This window comes from Simochromis diagramma, unplaced genomic scaffold (genome assembly GCF_900408965.1).
Source record: "Simochromis diagramma unplaced genomic scaffold, fSimDia1.1 OVJJ01000802.1, whole genome shotgun sequence".
In the NCBI taxonomy this organism is placed as follows: domain Eukaryota; kingdom Metazoa; phylum Chordata; class Actinopteri; order Cichliformes; family Cichlidae; genus Simochromis; species Simochromis diagramma.
This window is the reverse complement of record NW_024387492.1, coordinates 12109544-12134190: the sequence shown is the minus strand read 5'-3', so window position 1 is coordinate 12134190 and position 24647 is coordinate 12109544. Positions and strand designations below refer to the sequence as shown.

The 24647-nt window shown below is 39.7% G+C and overlaps 1 protein-coding gene across 5 annotated transcripts in view; it reads right to left on the bottom strand.

The window, feature by feature from the left end:
* The window catches only part of fndc1 (fibronectin type III domain containing 1), a 41265-nt gene that overhangs the window by 7972 nt on the left and 8646 nt on the right, over positions 1–24647 (bottom strand). For 3 of the 5 annotated variants that reach the window (XM_040017700.1, XM_040017703.1, XM_040017701.1), the window contains 14 exons: positions 20273–20518; positions 18837–18935; positions 18531–18648; positions 18203–18390; positions 17511–17618; positions 16992–17180; positions 13654–16314; positions 13425–13540; positions 10489–10600; positions 9203–9547; positions 8403–8477; positions 7277–7438; positions 3420–3656; positions 396–504 (listed from right to left, as the gene is read on the bottom strand). In XM_040017700.1, the coding sequence (XP_039873634.1) occupies positions 396–504; positions 3420–3656; positions 7277–7438; positions 8403–8477; positions 9203–9547; positions 10489–10600; positions 13425–13540; positions 13654–16314; positions 16992–17180; positions 17511–17618; positions 18203–18390; positions 18531–18648; positions 18837–18935; positions 20273–20518 (4765 nt within the window). The remainder of the gene's footprint in view (positions 1–395; positions 505–3419; positions 3657–7276; positions 7439–8402; positions 8478–9202; positions 9548–10488; positions 10601–13424; positions 13541–13653; positions 16315–16991; positions 17181–17510; positions 17619–18202; positions 18391–18530; positions 18649–18836; positions 18936–20272; positions 20519–24647) is intronic. The other 2 variants (XM_040017702.1, XM_040017704.1) reach the window with 2 other exon arrangements.

Genomic DNA, 24647 nt, shown 5'->3' with positions numbered 1-24647 from the left:
CATATCTGTTTCTTAACCAAACTGCTGGTTTTCCACTTTAAAGACTTTTCCTGCCACTACAGCATAAAATTTACATGCTTTGAATAATATAAAACTAATTTGATCACAGTCAGCCACGTTCCAAACGAAACAAAACAAAAACATCTACATGCAATCACACAGAACACACAGGCAACATGCATATTTGGTCACGCAGAGGTCAAGGTAAAAGATTCATGCAGCTAAGCAAGTCTTTGTTTGTAAAATAAACTTCTTTTGTTTTTATGACTCCCACATGGGAGATGATCTTGTACACTGCTCCAGCTGGAAAGTATTTTGGATGTTCACACATTGTACGTGCAAATGCATCTAGAGAACATTAACATACTGTAAACATACACAATAAAATATGTTACCTAGAGTTGGGCTTGAGATTTTCCACAGCCAGGTGTGTCCCAGTGGCAGCTTTAGAGGACCACCTATTGTTGAGGATGTCATCGTATGAGGCACTCTGGACCATGTAGCCTGCAGAGAATAACACAAAATTAATTGCAGGTCTCCTTAGTCATTAAAATGAAAATCTCTAAAGCAGATGTAGAATTTTTATGTTTATATCAATTTGAGGGTCAGCATAACAGGAAACGTTTGATATTTTGAGAAATAGACCTACATCCTTTTTGTTTTCTTTTTTTGGCCACCAGAACTTGGTTACCATAGCACAGCACAAAGACTGAAACATATGGAAAGAGCCAACCTGACACAGTTCAAAACCAAGGTGTAAAAATAAGGGCCATATACCAGAATTTCTTGGCAGCATGCAATAAGTTCCTCAAGTCTCCACTGGCAGCCCAGCCAACCTTGCGGTGATGAGGTTAAGCCTCCTAGTGGCTGGTGGCAGCTTCATATTTACAGTTCATGTCAAACTATTCCTTTGTGGGAGTAGGTGGTCTCAAACACTATAAAGAAAATCTGCAGTTCTGCATTTTCTGTTGCTCATACCGACTGTCTTCCAGCCTGCCTTCCTCTCTGTCTGCTTTCTTCTTCTTCTCAGACACACAGACAAATCCTCAGAATCCGGTGAATACCTGAGGTCACACAGCCCTCGATCACTCACTTTAAAACTATGGAGACCAGTTCAGCTGCACGTCAAACTACCGACTGTTTCTATTGGACTTTTGAGCAGGACTTTCTGTTTTTACTGGCGCTGGACCAACACAGCTGGCTGCTGACAGATGAGAAGGGAAATACTAGCTACTTTGTTTTTCTTCTGTTGAGTTTTTATTCCTCATTCCTTTTGCATAGTTAAATCGAGGTTTGATAGAGTAGTATCCTTGCTTTTGCTGTCTGTCTGTGTAATCTATAGAGGGCAATTTCCCCTACTATGGGTATAAATTGTGTCTCTTGAAGGTAGTTCTTTAAGCCAAAAGCAACAATTAAAGTATTCAGTGAATAAAGTGTATGTTTTGTCTAAAGCCTTCAAAGAAAATGCCCTCAATGCATCAGAGTAAATGGAACCAGAAGTTGGGTACAGGTGAAAACTCACAAAACCAGATGCTAACAGCTGTTTCCATGCAATAGTTATTAAAAAAGCCATGACCCGCAAGTCATAATGCATGGTTGTGCAAACACTCCCTAATTACAAAAACAGCCCTTTGTGATTAGCTCTGGATGTGTGAACTAATCCCGCATATATATATGCCAGTTAATGTATATTGTATATCTAGAGTAATATATAGTAGCCTAGACCATTAGGAAAGGAAAGGAAAGGAAAGGAAAGGAAAGGAAACACAGGAAATTGTGACAACAATGGAGGTCAACAAAATACTAAAGAAGAAACTACATCAGATTTTGTGCACACGGAAAATCCTTCTTATTGCGATCAATTCTTCCTTTTTTTCATTTCTATAATAAGATTTGTGGGCAAGAAAAAAGTAGATATCTGAAGTTATTATTTAGGACAGTTTAAATGGGAGAAATAGTAATCACTGATGCCAAAAAAGCACAGACAGATAAGGCACAAAAGTCTAATAAAACTTTAAGTAACCAAGAACAGTGGGTAAGAATCCAAGGAAAGAAAAGACTAGTGACAGCACAGACCTATCTGTTATACACATCAGATGATGAACCTGTGCACTGCATGACCATGAGTCTGTGGTTGCCTGCCAAAGAAAACATACTGCTTCTCTTGCTGGCCAGATTGCTACCTCTGATAGCCCATACAGAAGGCCGTTATCTCCACTCTCCTCTCTTTTCCCTTTTTCCATGTGTCAATTTCAAGGTCAGATGAATTCTGGTTTTCTCTGAGAAGCGGTGGGAGTTTAGGAACACTATTCCAAGTGTTCTACGCCGTCTGCGCTTTCACAATTTATTCCCAATAAGCTGCTGGACTGAGTTCTAAAATGTGAGTCTGGAGGGAGGCTGATAACATGTTCAAGGTATCTGTTGAAGCCCAACAGATGAGAATATGATGAAACAGACTATGTATTAAACAGGTGTGGATGTCACAGAAAAATGTAAACACAGCAATACTTTGCTGGAATTTGACTGATTTGATTGATCTAATTAGTGGTCCGGGTAGTTTTTGTTGCCAAAAAACAGCTGTATTCACAGTGTGCTCTAATCTGCCACACAATCAAACTCTGGAGTGCACCACAGCTCCGGTTGTTGTTGTTGAAAGTTCTCCCATCAGATGCCTCAATACTGAACAGTAGAAGTCCTCACTAAAATTCTCACTTCGGGGGACAAACTGTCAAACAAAATCAACAGCAAGCTCCTGGTCCGTCTCTTCAGCTGACTTGTCAACTGCTTAAAAGTACTTGGTCGTCACGGGCGATGATCTTGCGCACAAAACTGAGGTCAGTTTAAAAGTGAAGAGCTTACTGTATGTGTGATTTCTGCACACATTGAACGATCTGCCGGAAAATGTTTCAACTGCACTGAAACCTATTGAGACGTGACGACCTTTAGGGTAACAATCACCAAATTTAAATCCGCTACAGCTTTCCTGTTTTCAAAGCTTTAGTTTCATTTCATTTCTTTAGTAACATTTTATAATAACGCTCAAATAATGTAATCACATGCAGTGCAAAGGTGAATTTAAAACACAGACACTGGTCTTTACTTTTGTGATTCAATACATTTAAACATATTTATGACTGTCATTAACACTGCATTTTGTTAGTTCGTTAGTAGTAAGTTGGGAGATTTGTTCACAATAAAAATTTTAGAACTTGCTGAATTTTCAAACAAATATCTCATAGTTAGGTTTTTCCCATGTGGCCCCCACGGGGGTCCCCTCTGCTCCACCACGTTTAATTTAAAAAAAACAAAAAACGTGGAAATGTCTCTGATAAAATATGTATAAAAGCCAACAAAACAAAACTACCGATGCATAGTCACTGTAAAATAACAGAACCATCTTGATTAACGACATTTCTTACCTGACACCATATCATCCTTGAGAGGGCGGGCCCAGTCTAGGATGATAAAGGAGTGGCAGCCTTCCATAGCAACCACAGTGAAGTTATGAGGCTTGTTTTTGGGAGGCTGGTTGTGATTGGTTGCCAGGCTGTCATTTTTCATTAAGTTTTCCAGGATGTCCACCTGAAGGTACTCCAGAGCCTCTGTTAAAGAGCAAGGTGCTCCCGGGTCCTTCTGGATGTAGTTTACGTATGGAGCTGATGGAAAGAATAAATGTAGGATTAGGTTACTTATTTTAATAACATAAATTTGAGGAAGATATCTTCTTAATATAGAAAATTTGGGAAAAAATATATAATGTTGGTAATTTTTAAAATATTTATTGTAAATGCACACAATAAAAGACATGACAAGATTCTAGTACTTTTTCTGGTTACCCAATTTTGATTTATTATTTTCCCTCTGCAAATGTGGTGAAAACTATAATTCTCTTTTCTGAGTTGTAATAAGGAAGTCAGATTCTAGCCACATGCTCATCTGACTGTCCCTTCCCTGTCCTTTCCATTTAAAATTTTACTTGTTTTCAGTGATTCTGGAAAGGAGAGCTGAACCTACAGCTGTGAATACTTCAAGTATCACAAAATTCCTAGTCAAACTGGGATTTGGAGGGAACCACTGAAGTCTGGCCTCGCTCCCACCTCCCCAGATGACTGGCCCTCTTTGAATGCCGAAAGTCTAGCACATGTCAGTATCAACTCATCAACCCTCAGACAGTTAAACTGCGTGGGTTTCGGCTGGTAAAGGCTTCAATATGTGGTCATATGGCTTTTGTTCTCTGCATTCATACGCTGAAATACATCATCTGCCACCGCAGTGAGTAGATTTATGTGCCTATAGGGTGCTTGTAAGGCTGTGTCCACATGTCTAGGATCTGTGGAGGCCCGTGCTTGTGGATGATCCAAATGTTTTACTTTCCTCATGTGTTCATTTTTCACTGCTTGAAGCACTTCCCTACAGAGACACACTATCTTGTTCTGCTTGTTAAAAAAACAAAAAAAACCCCCAAACAAATCCAAAATCACACAGGCAAAAACTGGCGTGTGTAAGTCTGATGTGTATCAAAAGTCACTGGGAAACAGTATGAGGAAAGTTCATATAATGTCAGCTGTAATATTAGTCTAGTAAGGCATAAATTTGCATTCTAATAGTCCAAATATCCTGATGCTCATTTTCTTGCCCAATGCGGCAAATTCCATCCATCTGGAAGTAAGTCCAACGCATATTCACACAACTGCTGAAAATGATTAGTTAATACTTTTTGTCCCATGTCTGCTTTTGCCAGATTAATACAAAACAAACCAAGCATGGGCAAGGACAGGAAGGGGAAGTCAATGTTGGATGGTTGATGAAACGCATATCAGTAAACTGGCAGGCTGCTAAAGAGGACCTAAGATATATTAAACTAATAAATAGGAAAGAGGAAGTCTCCACATTGAGCCAAAAGACTCTTCCTTCTCTGCTGAGGTCAGCAGCCTTAACTTTTATGATTTCCATTTTGGACTCGGGAAAGTAATAGCTTTCAGATGGCTATGTGAGGTGTGTAGTCGCAGGACAGTCGTCGTGTACCGAGAGAGAAGCTGTGCTATCGTTTCACTGTGGCTTGACATGACTGATAAAAACACAGCAATAAATCTCTCCCTTCACAATGCTTCTTGCAAAGATCATTCTAAATGATAATGACATGTTGCATTAAATCTGTCAGTAAGTTAAAGTAAAGCTTTTATTTATGTCTTATATAGAAGCTAATTGTGCTCTGAGCTCATTCACATGCAGAATAGATAAACCTTGACTCTCATTGGCCACAGTGACTACAAAACTTTTACAACAGCTTCATGCTGCCACAACTCTACTTTAAAGGTGCACTCCCAGTAATTTTTCCACAAAGTCAATAGACACGCCATGAGGAAAACTACAAACTCAGTCTTTACAAACTCTTGTACAACATCTTCTGTTGCTCTGCAGATGTTTAGGCGTATCTGGAGTCCACAGCGAAGCAGGAACCTTATTGACACGAAGGAACTGATGCTTTTGTAGTTTGAATATTGCAATAATTTTGACTATCATTAGTCAGCCTACTTAATAGCTCTCACTTTATGAAGTCTGTCTTGCACTAATTACAGAACAGTCTGTTTTCAAACTCTCCATATGTTCACCATGAAAACATCCACAGTTAAAAGAAGTTATTGATCATGTTCTTGAAATGCTGTAATTTATTTTTAAAGCCTGTGGCTAGAGTCTACATGCTATTACAAAAAGGCACCTATTAAAAGGACCTTTAACATTACGTAGTGTTTGGAATAGTAACATAGATGTTGCTTTTATTTCTGTTGAGAGAACATTTCAGTCTGTTTGTGAAACCATATGAGGTGACGGGGTATGAGAGGCCAAAGAAAGCACGCAAGAACAGTTAAAAGACAGTAGGGGGCCATAGTTAAGGATGAAGTCTAAAGACCCTGAATAAAATGTCCTTCCTGAACGTAGTTATTATGATCCAATTAAGGTGTGGTTGTATATTTTCTTTTTTGTGGCACATTGTCAACGTGCAACCTGAGAAGGTCGTGCATTTATTTATTGATACAAAAACCAAAATCAAGGTCCAAAATGTATTACTCCTCTACAAAATAAAACAGAGCTCCGGTTATTATTTACAGCAGGGTAAGACCTCCATCCATATGAATAAGAAATTGAGCTGTCTCTTGACTAAACTCACAGTAACCCACATAAAGATATACTCACAGCTAATTGGAGGAAGTGGGAGAAAAAGAGAGTGCAGTGTAAATGCTTGTATATCTAAAGGGTATATCCTGCATATAGAAATCTGTAATATTAAACTTAAAATATGGGAGAAGCTAAAGTAATTTAAGTCTTTGAACTAACATATTATGTCTATATTTTAGTGTAGTGAGTGGAAATCTGCGCCAAAACATCCTGTTTTGCTCCTAAGGTGTAATGTAGACTGATCAACAGATGTTCACTAATGATTCTGAGACTGATCCAGCAGAATGGTCACTAAAAATGGAAACCATGAAACTTTTGGCTGCAAACTCTAGTTCAGTACATAAAGATTTTTTGTTATATGTAGATTTATACTATTGGACAAAAGTACTGCCACTTATAGGAGCCTATAGTGGCATCCTATTACAGCTCATCACTTGATTTGAGTTTGTTAGAACAACCTATTTTTTCACAAATGTTTGTAAAGGGAGACTGCATGACCCTGTACTTTACACATCTGTTGTAACAGGACTGACAACACACAAATTCAAAGATTAAGACAATACTTTTGCCTATATATTGTATGTTTTCTGTGGCCACTTGGAGCACCAGAAAACAGTTGTAAACATGGTGCTGACAAACCATTACCTACTTAAACATCTCATGTTTCTGGAGAAATATCAGTCAAATATTCAGTCTCATTATAGCGCTGTTTTGAGTCTATACAGTATATTTGGCTTCCAAATGCCTCCTTATGTTATCTAATTATCTACTTTATCTCTGTTCTTTAGTAATGAGCAGGTCTGTGGAGCTTTTTTTTCTTTTTGATGATAAGAACTGTTATAGCTGTGGCTCTGCAAATTCCAACAATGACCTGAAAAACATGACCTGAACGACACTATGAAGTGTCCAGTTTCAGTCTCATCACACTGTGTGATCCTTCCTCATAAAAGCAGTCATATCACTCACTTTTTTCTTTTTACATTGTAGTAATATTTGCCATTGAAGAGTGGCATGTTGTGAAACTGCATAGATCGCATTAAGGCACGAGTATGTACAAGCATGGATTTGTAAGAAGATATACAAAAAAGACTTTAAGTACCTATGAACCTCTTCTTCCCACTCAGGTCAAACTCATTTGAAGGGCCTTTGTTGACGGGTCTGATGTGCACCTTTGGCATCGTGATCTCTGTGGTGGTGGTGGTGGTGGTGGTAGTAGTGGTGGTGGTAGTTGGTGGCGGGGTGGTCTGGACAACAAACTCATCTAGCAAAAGCACATGTGTCAGTGAGGTTTTGATCCAAATAGATTTATGTTATTTATATCCTAGTTTAATAATCTGCTGCTGTGTTTCATTAATCCTTTGTAAGAGTTGCCATGATCTGTGTAATGAGAATGTCAGATTTAATTAATTGAGGGCAGATGTGTGACCCAACACCCAAAGCTGTACTTTTGCTACCCATATTTTCCATGTGGGAAGTAGAGGAGGGGGATGGGGGGTGGTGGGGGGGGGCTTGGGGGAGAGAGACTTGAAGACAACAACTGTTTCAAAAGTCTCCAAAGCAAACCAATGTGGCGGGATTCAGTGGGCTTCTTCTTCTTTCATCACATATTTTTTTCCTGCGCTGCACCAGTGGACCTTAGCATTACATCATGGTCCACACACATGCAACCAGCTATGAGGCATGGCAGGGAAATGCTAAGAAAATACTGCAACACTTACTGTGACCTTTGTAGCAAACCTAAGAATAAAAGCAAATGTCACATGCACCTGATTCCTTTAGATCTCAAAATTTACTGTAATAAAATAAGAAAGTGCAACTTCTAACAGCAACCAACCTCTGCAGCTCGAGCTTGAGTTCAGCTATTACATTACAAAAGAATGTTAAAACATTGAATGCAATGCAAGTGCATTGCATTCTCTTCAGCAAGTCAGTTTACATGCAGTGTGTATCCAGGAAGAAAAGTGATTAAATACAGCGTGTAATGGAAAATATCCTAAATCCAAGCAATGAACCGTGACCAAAACAAGCAAAATGAGAAACAAAGAAGGACACAGCAAGGAAAAGGGAAGAGATGGGAATAGCCTGCAAACAGATGCACCGACAAATAAACAGACAATAAACAAACAGTGCAGCGTAACAGACAACAAACAGTGAGCATACAGTGCAGTTTAGTTGGTCCCAGCCCAGTGGCGCTATGATGGTTCGAAGCCAAACTCAGCCAATACCTTTCTTAAGAACTAAAGCATCAGGCACCCTGGTCATTGTAAGCATGAAGTCCATTTCCATTCCTGAGGAGTCCTCTGTCAGAGAAGTAGAACAAGCTATAGCATCAATATCACATGACTGCAGACACATTTCGAAGTGCATTTTATTTTAGCTTATAATGTAAGACAAATACGTATTATTATTATTGCTGTAACATTGTATCTGCAAATTTGATCATCTAGTATAGTGTTGTTGGTATAGCTTGAATATTTTCAAATTACTCTGTATGCATCTATATAATTTACTTTTTTGTGTTTATGCATTTGTCTAAGTCTGTTTCTTTGATTTTGTTTGTGTAATAACATTAATGCAATGCACAACTGATGGTTTCATAGTGTGTTTAAACCAGCAGGACTCTGGCTATAGTTAGCCTCCAGATGTCCATGTGGTTTCTGTGGTCTCACATAGACACTCACAGGCACTTATACATCCAGACACACAAACTGACCCGATCACACGTTTATATACACATTTAAAAGGTTATAGTGGGATCTGTGGCTGCAAACGGGAAGCACTGTTGGCCTTGGGCTAGATGGTCATGGCAAATAATACAACTGAGAGATTTAGTGAAGTCATAGTTTTTTATGTGAACATTCTGGCTCTGAACTTGACTTCAGCTCTGTGGAAAAGCTATTAAGTAAACAATAGTGTACGTAGGTGTACTGGAGTATATTCTTCTATTCCTGCTGTACATATTTCTGTTTTGATGAGCATTTTATGACAATGTCTGCAGCATATGAATTTTCAGTTAAAAACATACCTTCTGGATAGCAGTCCAAGATTCCATCTGAGTCCAGAATGGGATAACCATATTCATCTGTTTTGGAAAAGGTCCCAGGTGGACAGGTTGGGTATGGAAATCCAGTGGTAAACTCCTCTGTGGTCCAGTCAGTGGTGGTGGGTTCAGGTGTGGTAGTAGGAGCCATGGTGGTAGTAGTGGTGGTGGTGGTGGTGGAGGTCCTGGGGCGAGGCCGATCCAATCCAAGTACACGTTTCCCTCCAACCATGAGGACCTTGTCTTTTGGATTGATCACAGGTTGACTATCTCTCCCATGGCCAAACAGCGCAATACCGTCCTGGCTTACCAGAGGACTACCCATGTGATCTGGCGATGTGTGATTGGGTAGAAATGAAGCTGAATATTAATGCCTGTGTCTTCAATACAAACCAGATTTGCACTAAAATGCATAAAGGTGCAACATACTAGTTTATTTTGTAATGCAAAAAAAAAAGATTAAGCTTGTGATAACTAACTGTGAAATATTAAAAAATAGCAGATGTGAAAGAATGCTTTTCTGCAGCTGTTTTGTTTTTAACTTGCATCCAGACAGCTGACAATGGTCAAAGTTTCTAAAGCACTTTCAGCTGATATTTCATTAAGCAGTCAAGTCCACAACAATACAGCTCTTCTAGTTCTGCCTCTGCAATAATAATACCAATAAATAAACAAATAAATAAATAATAATCTGACAGATGCATCTCTGACTGTAGACCTCAACATTGGTACGCCTGCCTGATTAAAAGTGTTTTTGACATAGTTACATGCCAAATAATTTATGATCCGTTAAGCACTCTTCTTTATTTGGATACTCCTATAACCCTATACTCTATTGCTTATAACTGTTGTCTCTTGTGGCTTTATATTTAAAATTACAGAGAAAAACTCTAAAATACAAAATCAACTTTGGATGAACTTCAGACATTATGTTTGCTTCATTTGTCATGTCATACTGTACATGACAGGCCTCATCTGGCCATGAAACTTCTTGTCAGTCAGTTGAGCTGATAAAATAGGGGGCTGTGTATAAAACTGGCTATAATTCCTGAACAATTATTGCAAAATATTTATAAAGCCCAAAGGATTAAACCTGGAAGACTGTAATGCAATCGCATCTTGATTGTTTGATTTAAAATTCACTGTGGCAGTGTACAGAGGCAAACATACAAAAGTTGTGTCTGTATCTAGCCCATAATGGACTCACTGCACTTTTTAAATACATTGTCCAAGCTGTAGATGTTAAGATAAAAATGGCTGAAGTATTTCACCAAAAATAGTGCGTCCATCCTCTCCGAGGACCACTCTTTTGGGTTTGCCCTGGGAGTCCTGGAGAACTCTTCCATCCCCGTTCATAAGTATCCCCTGCTCCAAATCTACCACCTAAAGAAAGAAACATGTTTGAAAAATTGATGGAGCCTCATGTGAGGAGTACGCTTCATCCTGACTGTGATGCTTAGGAAAGTAATAGTCCTATTCAAAACGGGTTCTCATAAACATAGACATACAGTAAACAGTTTAAGTGGGAACATCTGACTTGTGGAATTTTGAAGACTTTTTAAAGAGGTGAATAACTTTCCACATTTGTTACTTTGAAAGACAGCTTTTTGAACAATTAGCTCTGTTACTTTTTTTTCTGAGAGTAAAACTAATATCAGCCGAAGTACAAAGTACAAAGGTGACGAATTCTAACCACAGACGCAGCTTATGTTACATCTCATCTCACTTCTGAACAACAAACATATTGTACTTTCATTGTTCAGTCCCAGAACATTTTGCGTAAATGGGTGGGTAAACTCCTCGAGTCTAATCACCACTCTGTTTCCAGTTTTTATTCTAAATTAATATTTCAGTGGCCATAGCTTTATTTTTTATTTTTAACAAAGATATAGTCCCAATCAAAAGAAAAATGGCAAAAAAAATAATCATATTTTGCATGGTTGGATTTTAACAAGGTTCCAAGTAGAGCTTCAAGATGCAACAAGAAGAAATGGGAGTGAGACAAAACATTTTTTTAAGCATGTAATTTATTGAAAACAATAAACTAAAACTGAAACAGGCTGTTTTACAGCTGATCAAACATTTAGCACCGCATGCCTTTAAAAGGCCAAATCTGTGCAAAAATGTCGATTAATTGTCATTTTCTGTCAGGTAGGGTCTCTCGGAGCGCATCATCACTGCTGAGGTGGGATGTCTTCAAAGGCCTTGTCTCCTTGAACGCCACAGAACTGATCATTTGAACTTTGCAAGAGAGCACCAAACATAGGACATTGAAAGGTCAAAGAAAGTTTTAACCTCTGATGAGAAAAAATGTAACCTTGATGGTCCTGTTGGTTTCCAACATTACTGGCACAACAAGCAGATCCCGCCTGAGATGTTTTCTATACGCCACAGTGGAGGGGGTGCCATAATGGTCTGGGGTGCTTTTTCCTTCAGTGGAACAACAGAGCTTCAGGAGGTGCAGGGGCGTCAAACAGCTGCTGACTATGTCCAGATGTTGCAGAGAGCATTCCTCATGACTGAGGGCCCTCGTCTGTGTGGTAATGACTGGGTTTTTCAACAGGACAACGCTACAGTACACAATGCCCGCAGGACAAGGGAATTCTTCCAGGAGAATAACATCACTCTTTTGGACCATCCTGCATGTCCCCCTGATCTAAATCCAATTGAGAACCTTTAGGGATGGATGGCAAGGGAAGTTTACAAAAAAGGACAACCGTTCCAGACAGTAGATGCCTTTCGTGCGTCCGTCTTTACCACTTTGAGAAATGTTCCCACTCACCTCATGGAAACGCTTGCATCAAGCATGCTGCAACAAATTTTTGAAGTGATCAACAATAACGGTGGAGCTACTCATTCCTGAGTTCATGTTTGGAACTTGGATTTCTGTTTTGGGGGGGGGGTTACGTGTTTTGTGGAGGCGTGGTCTTAAACTTTTGATCAGCTCTAAAACAGTTGGTTTCAGTTTAATTTTATTGTTCTCAATAAATTGCACGCACAAAAAATGTTTCGTCTCACTCCCATTTCTTCTTGTTGCAGGTCAGAGCTCTACTTGGAACCTTGTTAAGATCAAACCATGCAAAATGTGATTTTTTGCCATTTTTCAAGTGATCTTAAACTTTTGATCGGAAGTTGCAGAATGGCCTCTGGTGGACAAACAAGTCAAGACTCATTACTAAGGCTATTGATGACTAATCGATTAAATGTTTGAAAGTCGCTGCCCTTGCTAGTCAGCACCAGAAATACTAGTCGGTTGCATGTAATATTCTTATTTTATTAATTTCGGTAATGGCAGTTACTGGCTGAAAGAATTTACAGCACTAACTGATGGCTACACCCCACCCTCCCACTCTCTCCATAAACAGAGGTTGTTAATGATTGACATTGAGCTGTAGATCTCCTATATTTTGATGTAAAAAAATAAATATAACCAACCAATGTGTAACCACAGTCTGCACCAACATGTGGATGCTCCCACTTAAGAAACCAGAGCTTCTGCTACAAGCAGCACTAACATTAGTCATACTAATCTGACACTGTGTGCATGTGCTACCCAATATAAAGTGCTGAACATTTCAACAGTACTTATTGTATAACATTATTTGATTAGCAAGGAACGTAATAATTGTCTATTTAAAGTATGCTCAGTTTCAAATGTTATCTGAGGTCTTTTTTGTGTCTTTTAGACTAGTTGACTAGTCTGATTTTTTTCCCTCCATCAAATGGCTATCAAATTAGCCTCTAGGAACATCACTACTTAAAACCTTCATAGGTAAAAAGTGTTTCTTCTTAACTCTTTACTTTTTACATTTTTATTTGTTGACTGTTATAAATTAAGCTTTTGTGTGAGTTTAATAAGGAGGATTTGTATTCACTCAGTTGTCTGGTTTCCCCAAGTGTTTGGCTGCTATTCTATTCATTACATGCTGACTTCATTGCTGTAGTCCAATCATCTTTCATCCTGCCTCCTTCAAACCAATCAGACTCCATTCTTAATACCATGATCATCTTTCATTCTATCTTGCAGACTCAGAGTCTAATCACCAAATAGCATAAGTGAATTCTGTATATCAATAAATTATGTTCAGTTCCTTCTGATGATCTGTCCTGGTCTCTAAACTGTAACAATAAGTATCATATTGGACATACTTCAGCTCAAAGAGTCAGGAACAGGTAAAACTAAGGTTAGTGTATTAAATATAGTTACCCATTTTGTTCCATCTGGTCCAGTGATAAACCTTTGACCAGTGGCCTTGCTGGCTCCGTGAGAGGAAGAGGACTCTTTATCATCTGTTGCTGTCAGATTGGGTCGTCCGTTTTTACCTGACAGGTACAGAACATAAGCAGAGGCATGATGCTATAAAATTATTTAAAACATTTGTGAGTTAAACTGACGTCAAAAACTTCACATAATTGCATATAGGAATTAACGTTACCATTTCCATTGCTAGGTTTGATTCCTCTGCCATTATTTTGTTTCCCTCTGATGGAATAGCGAGGCCTACTCCCATTGTTCCTAAAGCTATCTCGAGATGAAGATGAGGATGATGAGGTTAATGTAGAGTGGGAGTTGCCTCCAATCAATCCCCCTGTCCTTGTCACCGTAGTGCCACTGCTAATGTCACTCTCTGAGGTCAGTACTGGTTGGGGTAAATTTGAGGAAGAAGCTGAATCAGATGATGATGAGGTAGAGTCAGATGTTGAAGAGCCCAGTCTAGAGTTTTGTGCTGGTTGTACTCTTAGGGGAAGCCTAGACCCACCAAACTGCCTGTTTGGTAAGAGAGGAGAGCGTACCCTTCCATTCACCCCTACACCAGGTCGACGATTAGTTAGAGGGACTCCAGAGGAAGTGCCAGGTCTGGTCCTGGATGAACTTTCTCCTGTATCCACACTTGCATTGTCTTCTACATTTTTATCAGACTCTGCTGGCTTCTCTTGAGCTTCTATAGGATCTGCAACTTTATCATTTTCCCCATTCTTCTCACTGAGATAATCCTCATTGCTATGTTTGTCATTTGTAAGTTCTCTATGGCTTGGCTCACTGGAGTTTCTGTGCCCACCTAAGGAGTGATGATGATCAGGACTCGAAGAGATGGATGGTGAAGAGGAAGATGATGAAGATGAGGTAGCTGGGTTTCTAGTGCCGCCAGAGCCTACATTTTGATTGATCAGTGACGGCTTAACCGAACTGGCTCCAAAACCATTCTTTAGTGAGTCACGAGTAGAAGAAGCACTTGGATCTTCACTGGTTTCCTGTACTGAGGGCACTCCAGCAGCACCTGTAGCCCCTGAGACCCTGGTAGTTGTCCCCCTCAAAACTGGTCTGCCAGCCCCAACAGAAGATGACATCCTGGTCAAAGGAACTCTACTATCCTGTCTTGGAGATGTTATCCTTGCACTTGAAATAACTTTTCCTGGGTAACGACTAGCTAGCCAAGGGTATCTTTCAGCAAATGAAGGCCTGACTCTGGTACCTGCGGAAACTGGGGGTTTTTCTTTAGTTCCTTCATCTTTTTCCTTGTCCTTCTTCATTGGCTTCTCTGTCGGTTGTGTTCTAGTAGTTAAAGCAGAGTCCTCAACTTTAGTTAATTCTCTTTCTGTGTTTTTGTAGTTAGTGTCATCATTTCCTTCCACATTTGATGTGTCTCCCTCAGATGATGTGTGAGAACTCTGTGAGTTGTGTGTGTCATGTGATCTTGCAGAGCTGTGAGATTCTCTTTGTGAAGTTCTTTGAGATAATCCCGATGTATTTGCAGTGGAAGGGTGGTTCGCATTTCTTTGTGAAGTGGATGGATTTGTCACTTGCAAAGATGTCGAGCCATGAGACCTAGATTCTAAAGTAGAACGTGACTTGTCAGAATTATGGGACTCCAAGACATCTTCACCATTGGAAGTCCCTCCTGATTTTGACTTTGATGTTGATGGATTGAGAGTGCTTGACTTTTCGTGGTTTTGAGTGTTTTCCGGTAAAGTGGCCTGTGACGTTGCTGAACTATGTATGCTTGAAGTTACTTGACTCTGAGTTCTTCTTGGAGAACTCGACTGTGAGATGACAGCAGGTTTGTAACCATTCAACATTCGGGTAGAATTCCCTCTTAACAAGCTCCCAGGGTATCTTCGGCCTAAACCATATCTAGAACCAAAACCAGTGCCACTGGCGCGTCCTGCTGAAGCGGAACCTCTACCTACAGGTGTAACGTGTGTCTGCTGTGAACTGTTCACTTTTGCAAGTGATGTGGAGGGTTTTGCGTGTGTTATGCTGGACTTTTCAAAGGTGTTTTTCGACTCTGGATATGTGAGAGCTACATAGTCTTTTCTGCTTGCTGCAGATTCTTGAGTAAGTGAGGGAGAGGACAGTGAGGTCGTAGAAGGGGATGATGAGGAAGATGAGGAGGAATCCAAAGAGGTAGAAGAAGAAGTGGAGGTGGGGGAATTAGAATTAGAAGAAGAAGATGATGAAGCAGAAGAGGATGATGATGATGATGAAGCAGAAGAAGAAGAAGATGATGCGGAAGATGAGGATGAAGATGAATCAGTGGATGCATCCTTGGATCCTGCTTTTTGATGGACCCTAATCTTAAATGGCCTTCTTCTTGGTGGATTAAGTCGATTAAATGCAGGTTTAGTTGGAGAAGGTGTTAAAACTTTGAGGGAGGGGGTTTTAGTAGTCAGAGGCTCTTCATCATATTCATCTTCATCCTCAGTTTCAGGGGAAACATCATTATCTTTAGGCTCTGGTACAAATTCCATTGTTGTAGTCTCTTCTACTGGAGGTGGTGTTGTGGGTACTTTGTTTTCCTCTTCCTCTTCCTCTTCCTCATCATTCTTAGCCCTTCTTCTGTTAGAGCCTCTGTTTCCTGCTCTCCTGATTGACCCCCTGACGGAAGAGAAGATGCTGTGATAGGAGCGTGTCTGGGAAAGTGGACGAAAACGCCTGTTGACAGGTGCAGCAGGGAGTGGCTGCTTTTGTATGGTTGGTATTTCTGGCACTTCTGTTGACTGGATGTCATCATGGTCGGTATCTTGTTTGGAAGGCGTGTGGCCAGTCCTGCGGCTGTCCTTGCTTTTTGAAAATGCTGAGGCAGCACTGCTGCCTGCTAGGAGACAAAAAATAACAATGACAATGAAAATTTAGAATGTGCAAGTCTCAAGCTCAAATGCACACATATGCCTAATAGCTCAATCACAACAGGAGGAAAAAGGACAGCAACGTCCTTGCAACTAGGAACTAGGCGGTACATCTTTTTTTACTTTCAGTAAATGATTGCATGAAATTGCAAGATACCCAGAGGTCAACCATTTTCAACTGCCTAGTGGAAGGCAACCTGTTACCCAAAAAGCACAATCTGACTTGGACCAGTTGGAAGACAGATTGGCAAATGTTTGGAAATAACTGCTGAAAACTGGTTGCATTCTGGTTATATCCCTATAACAAAAGCCTGGTTATCAAGTGCCTACAAAATTTTAATTTAAATCAGTTAAATTGAGAGTCCTGCAGCAACTATATTACTATTTGTGGAATTTTTTTTGTATTTATGTTTTAAATCTATAAGGTTCTGGCTGGACTATGGCCATAAGTAGTTATGTAAATTTCTGATTATTGTGAAATTCTGTGTATTCAGACAGCAACAGATTTGCAACTGACTGTAAGTGGTCATAGACCTGGTCCCCATCTTTGAAGCAACAACTCCAAAGTTGCTGTGCCACATGTGGCATAGTCTCCAAGGACTGTTTTCCCCAGTGACTATATAATTACATTATCAAATATGCTTACTTCCTGGCATGGCGACACTGAAGGTCTTGCTCTGTGGTCCTTGTCCCTTCCTATTGGTGGCCTTAATGGTGAAAATATAACGGTCTCCAGGTGTGAGGTTATCTATGGTGGCTGTCGTGGTGCTTCCATGGTACTTCACGCTTTTTGTTTCAAAAGGCTTCATGGCAGGGACATAAGTCAAGATGTACTCTGTTTGAAAGAGAGGTTTGGAAAGGTAGTGAGATCATTCAAGAGAAAATACTGATGCTATTTCAACATGTCTGGAAAGCATTAGCTGGCTTTCTTTATTTGTTCCAACAGTGACAGTAAACTCACAGCAAAGATTAGCCCTGTGACATCAGCATGCTGCACTTTGTTTTGTAGGACACATCCATAAACAATGCAAATATTGTCACTGGGTGAAAGATCCGTGGCCAACATAGAACACCAACGTAGGTGGAGTAATCATGGCACGAAAATGAATAATTGTTATGTTTTGCCATCATGATAATAACAATAGTTTCATTATATTGGTCTGACCTTTTATCCTCCCATTGGGCTCTTCAGGTGGATCCCATGTTGCTACAACAGCAGTCCCTTTTCCTCTTAATGGCTTGACCTCAAAGTTCTCAGGTGGCCCAGATGGTGCTTGTGAAAGTGAAGAGTAAAAGTGAATGGAAAGACAGGATGGAAAACAAGTAGCATAGGCAACAGAAAGTATAAAGGGTGAGGAAATTGCTGCTTAAAGCATGTAAAAACAGTAAGGATATTTGTGCCAGAAGGCTACAACTGAGGAAAATATTGCTGCCATACACTGTCAGATCGTGCCCCCTGAGATTGTGTATGAAGGAGACCTAAACTGTGAGCCAGGCAGTAAATGTTGACATTCCAATGAACTGCAGCTCAGGAGCTGAAACGTGGTATAAAAGCTTCAATAATGGGAGCGCAGCAGCCAAACCTAGGCTCATATATCAAAAAGGAATAATAGGCAGCGAATGTGAAGAGATGTGGTATGAGGAAAGAAGCTTAAAAGGGTTGTGCAAGAATGAATTGCCTTTTGTATTTTTTTTTTTTTGAAAAAATCATTTCTGTTTTCATTTTATTAAAAAAAAAGTCTGTGGTTTTGGCTCTTTATAACCCTTCACTTCTTTCACACAGTTACAGACTCCTACTGCATCATACACTATGAGATATTGTGTAAGTAATTCTCAGCAAACAGAGTCAACACATACCTGACTCTGGAGTCCTCTGAAAGACGGAGTCGCTCCACTTGCTGTGATTTTCTTCCTGAGAGATTCTGACAGAGAACTCATACATGCTGTCAGCAGACAGGGTGTCTATCAAAATTCTCCTTTGCGTGCTCTCCTTGTACTCCCAGCGTGCTGACTCACCCTTCTCCCTGTACCTAACTGTGTATGATCTGAAGTTAAGAATAAAAAGAAAATGAAGAAAATGCCTTATTCCATTGAGAAAGATTAGACTTCAGTTTTATTTTTTCTCTACTTGTCATCATTTTTCTTTTTTTCCCCCCTTGTTAACTGACACTTTAACAGGGCCCACCTGGATGCCCCAGGGGCAACTTTCTCCATCTCGACAGCAGGGTCAACCCACGAAATGAGAACTGATTTAGGAGACATGACCCTGACACTGATGTCCTGGGCCTCATGTTCAGGTGGAGCTAGACAACACACAAAGAGATAAAAACCCAAATGTCTGGATCCAAACGAATATTAAAGTCACTGGATATACATCATCCCCTGACTTCTTCTAAACTTTGGCAAGGTAGTTTTGCAGAATTTTTGCAGATTTTCTATATCTACTATGAAAAAAGACATACAGAATGATTCTCTATAAACCTGCAGGTACCTGGTGTGGTTGTTTTGGTTGTGACTGCTCTGTTGGCAGGTTTGCTCTGACCCTGGGCCTTCTGTGCCTGCAGTGACACCACATGAACGGACTCAGACGCTATGAATAAAAAAGGGATACCAGGCACGGCCAGGGTTTACACTCTGGAAACTAAAGATAGTACAAAAAATGTATCCTCTTAGCTAAATTATTTTCAATAGGAAACAAACAAATAAATAAGAAACTAGGACAAATCCAAATGCCTTCTAGATGTTGTTAACCTTTTTATTGCTGGTTTTTTTCAGTAATCTTTGCCACAGGAAATTATTGTGTGCCACCTAAAGTCACAGTCAAAGATACATACATACAGTAATCATGGGCATGAATTTCATAGCAATTTAGGGCTTTTAATCATTTATTTGAACTGTTCTTTTTCCAGGGTAGAATGACATACTTTAAAAACAAGCAGTAAGTGCACAACTTTAATTGGATTTTGGATTTTCTCTAATCCACACAGGATTAAAAGTTTATGTACAGGCTCCAATATGTAGATTTCCACAAGTTGGGAAGGTTTCTTGGAACCATTTCTTAACAACTGCAAACACCTAGATCATCAGTTTCCATCACCATGGAGACAGAAACCGCTTCTCTAATGGACTGAGAGGGTCATAACCAAGAAAGAAACCCCTTCTCCAAAACTGACACCTTCAGGCTCGAATAAAATTTGCAGCTGCCCACACCGAAGCCAAAATGCCTCCTGCAGAAAGGTTTTATAGTCACACTAGATAAAGATTGAGCTATTTGGTCACAATGACAAGAACTCTTAAACCTAAACACTGTATAAAATGTCAAGCATGGTGGTGGTAGTATCATGGTCTGCAGCTGTTTTGCTGCCAGTGGTGCTGGTGCACTACACAAAGTGAATGAAATAATGAGGGAAAATTTGTGAATTACGCTCTGTGCTATGAAACCAACCTATTTAATTAAACTCTATCAACTCTCCTAACAGGCATGATCAAATCTCCAGCCAGAATAATGCCACAAGCTTGTTGATGGCTACCAAAAATGTCCGGTCAAGGTGCAACTTGCTAAGTGGCATTTAACCAAATATTAGTTGTGTGTATGTATGTATTTGAGCCTGCATCTGTAATTTTGGCACTGTGTGGCTTAGAGAAAATCCAAAATCAATTCAAGTTTCTCTACCCAATGCTTGTTTTTTTAAGAGGTCTGGTTTACAATCATTCTACCCTTGGAAAAAGAAAAGTTCAAGGAAATTAAAAGTCCAAAATGACCATGAAATTCATGACTATGTAAACATTTGACCACAACGTATCTTCCAATACTATAAGGACATGTTGACATTTCTTACTCAGCATCATATTTGACTAAAATCTAAAGCTTTGTTCATTTCATCATTTCATTTAGTGATCAGTAGTATAAAATATTGGCCCTCTTACTTAGTTTGCGTGCGAGTCGGTTTCTCTGATCAGACTGAGGCTTGGCGTAGTGTTGGCGTCTCCTTTCCAGCAGAGGAACTCCTGCCAAAACTCTCTCGGGCTGCCTGGGACCAGAGGAAGACTGAGGTGCCCTCCTGTGTGTTCTGACATTAGGCGACAGCTGAGCCTTCCTGTCCATCCTGGTTGCCCGTTTTACGGAGGAGTGATTTCGGGGCACCACTGTTTGTGAAGATCTTACTGGACCTGCTGATGGATATAATAAATTTAAAATTCAGACTGCACTGTTCATTTTAACTTTAAAATCCCAATGTACATAATCTGGTTTTTGTGCTCGGTTTGCCTTTGGGGCCTTTTTGAAACTATCCTCCATGGAAAATGTTTCCACATAACTTTTCCACTCAAGACACATCCGCTTATTGATAAACACATAATTACTTGTCACACTCATCCAACACCGCCTGTCAGCCTGGCCAGTTGTCACAGAAGGGAAATGCTGAAGAACTGCATCATGTACCCTGTCATCTGCTATAACTTCTGGTGCTCTGCTTCCCGCTTCAATCCAAACCATCTTGGACAACATCTCAGACACTGACTCAGACAGTCAGACAATCCCTCTCATCTGGCTGCAGTGCTTAGCGATAGCATTTCCAATACAAAAACAAAAAAACATCTGCCCCTCCCTCTTTTTTGTTCTTCCATTCTCTCCATCTGTTCCTCCCTTTTCTGTTTACCATAATCACTTTCAGATGGAAAAGATCCACTCTGTTTCCCATCAGGACAGCTGCGTGCACAGCTGGGGGAGTACTGATAAGTCAGCTGATGTAAAAAGGTGAACATTATGCATTTCAAAAAGGTTTAATCAATACTTTAATGTAAGACTTTATTTTCTATTAAACATGTAGAGTGAGCCAAATTAGATTATAGGTGTCTACATGAGGCCACCATATCTAAAAGTGACTTAAAAAGAAGGAGTTTTGTGGTTAGGGGACAAAGAAGATGTGATGAGGAAACACAATGTATAGAAGACCATGAAGAAAATACATGTGTTTGGGTTTTTTTCTGGTTCAACTTGGATCAACTTGGATCAACTTGGATCAACTTGGATCACTCTGTTTATTACTTAATGTCTGTATCTCCTGTCTGTACTGCCAGCACAGCTGAATGAACGTCTTCCCTTTGGATTCAGACAGTACTGGCTATTTGTTTAGTAATGCCCCAACCCCATTCTGAATCCTTCTCTTGCTTTTCCTGTCAGCTTTGCGTGTTTTCACACATTTCCAGTAAGTGAACTGTGAAATCAGAATAAGAATTTGTGTCATGTGTGATTCAAATCACAGATTTAATGTGGACAAATGTTGTGTTGGTCTTTCCCACTACACTTTTTAGTTTAACAAGGCTTTAAAAAAACTGTAAACAAATAAAAGCATACAAAAATGTGAACAAGAGAGTTTTCATAACAGTCTATACATCCTGTTAAAAATGAAGTACATCCCATGATTCAGCAGCTATACTATACAGGGGAGTTCCTGGTCCATTCAGTGAATGCAAGGGGACCAAATCCTGTGGCTGCAAAACAAGCTCAAATCATCACCTCCACCCCCGTGATTTGACAGTTTGCATGAGGTGGTTGTACAGATATGCTTTAGACTTAATGTGGTGCTATGTATTGTGGTCAAACATCTCCACTTTGGTGTGGTTTGTTCAAAGTACATTGCTACAGAAGTCTTGTGGTTTGTTCAGATGCAACAGCTTTCTCCTGGCAACCTTCCAAACAAGTCATACACATTCAGTGTTTTTGTTCTGTGGAGTCCAAGATGTAGCTCTTGGGTATTTTGCATTTTCTCCGACCTTGGGGTTAATTGGCTGGGATGTCCATTCCTGCGAAGACTGGCAGCTGTCTTGAATGATATCCACTTGTGAATAATCTTTCTCGCTGCAGAATGATGGATTTCAAATTGTCTGGAAATGGCCTTATAATCGACAGCCACAACTGGTTGTTTAACATCATGGGTGATGCCTGAACTCTCCAGACTATCAAGCTGCCAATATTTCTGTTCTTATGCTCTGCTTTCTGTGCTCACGCTTACAGTGCTCACACTTGCCGATGATCAATTAATCAAGTGCCTTTGATTTGCAGCACATTGCTGCTGCCTACCCTATAATTGAAGTGAAAGCAGTAAGGGTATGCATAGTTTTACAACACACAATTAGCTATTTTTAACAGGTCTATTGGTTTAAGTGCTAACAAAAATTGTGTTCTTCTACCTATACCTGCACTAATCCTATAAGCGTAAAATACCCCAAAAATAATACTTTAAAGTGTCTCATTCATAGCTTTTATATTTTTTGTAAACATTGTTCACCATATGGCAACTAGCCATGACCCTTTGACAATTAATTTTCATCTCAAGCACTTTCCATTTGTTTCTTCTGATACCAAGAATAGCTTAAAACAGAAATATCCCCATTTGGTTTTAATCAGTCTTCCCTTTTTTCTGTCTGGAAAACTGTCACAATACATAATTTGGCCCAGGTCACAATGCCACGAACCACTAAACCACTGACTTGACAGTGCTGGTAATGCCAGATCCCTTATGTCTTTTCCTGGAAGCTCAGTGGACCGAGGTGCTATGAGGCTTGCCTGCTGACAGACAGGCATATCATAGCAAAAACAGAGCGAGGCACACCTCAGTGTTCAGACTGAGGTCCCCAAGAATGTCTCTGTTATGTCCTTGGACGCTCCTCAAAAACTAGCTGAACCGTCATCTTTGACGTTTTGCAACCTTAAAAAAAGAAGTCTAAATGTTGCAAACAAATTGGTCTCATACTTACTCACTTTACCCACAGTTTAATTTATACAAACAATTCCCAGTCAATGGCAAAGTGTTCCTTCCAGCAGAGCTAATCAGTTTAGCCTGTAGTGAAAATATACAGTGCTAATGCCAATGTTGTCGCCATAGTTTATGTATTAGCATACCAGACTGCTAAGTCATTGTGTACCTTAGATGACTTATAAATTAGATGAGCAAATTAGTATCATCCCAAAAGACGCATATCAAATTGCAGTTGTAAATTACCAGAAATTGCCTGGCAGCACTTTAACATTTGATAAGCGCCTGTGACTGATTAATAGTCATGTTCTAATCATGCTATTGTTATTTGTTTTCATTACTGAAGCTCAATAAATGTTAACATGCTGATTTTTTTTTTTTTTTTACAATTGAACTGTTTCATCAAACAAAGAGGAACATTCAGTTTGCACACATGCGATCTAATTTCAGTTATTTTCATATATAAAGTAAATTTAAAGCATTAAAAAAAACTTCAGGATGGTATACACTGCCATTATATAACAATGTCAGTGTGCAGGAAGTGTGCTAGCTCTAGTGCTATGCTTGGTAAATGGCATGGAACGAGTTATCAATTATCATTAATAATTAGATTATTCGATTATTAATAAGCTCTCAGCTGATAGTAAATGAAGATTTATAACATTAGCTACTTCTCCTTTTGGCTCTTACTTTTCATTTGGCTTTGTTCTGCCTTTCCAGGCGTCTCCATTCCCCAAAGTAAATCAACAAATATGATTATTCATGTTCCTGGAGCAGCTCTGCCTCAAACACATAAAACTGAAACTCCAGACTAGCATTGCGGTTACCACTGCTGCCTTGCAACAAGAAAGCCCTGGGTTTCCTTTCTGCTTCCCATCCTTTCAATAGGGAATTTTAAAGAGTTTCTCCACGTTCCCTGCCACGATTAAGTGGTTTAGAGAGACTAAACTGTCCACTGGAACAGTATGATGCATGTCTACGTTTGATTAGACCAATGAGCATTTACATGACATAAGCTCAAATATCACATTGGGCTGCACACAAAAAAAGTACAGCACTATGCAAAAGTCTTGAGCCACCACTAATTTTTTTTATACTTTGGAAATGGAAAATAGTGACAGCATACAGAGATTCAGCGAAACGTGCAAATATGCACATGCATGCACAATACATGTAAAGTTTGGAGAATTCCACCAAGCTTGAAAATTAATATTGGAATGACCACAACGGCTCTTAGGAAAGCTCTGGGGAGGCCAATCCATGACTGAATGTGTTCCACTGGTGTTTTTTCTGTCTTTTACTGCATTAGCAGTGTGTTTGAGATCATTGTCAATCTGAAAAATGAAGCTGTTGCCAATTAGATGCTTTCCAGATAATATTGTATGGTTGATCAATATCTGATCATACTTTTCTACATTTTTCTGCAATTTTGACACGATTTCCAACACCACTGACTGAAATGCAGCTTCAAACCACAACAGAAGCTCCACCATGTTTTACAGATGGCTGTAGACACTGTCTATTGTACCTCTTTCCTGACCTCC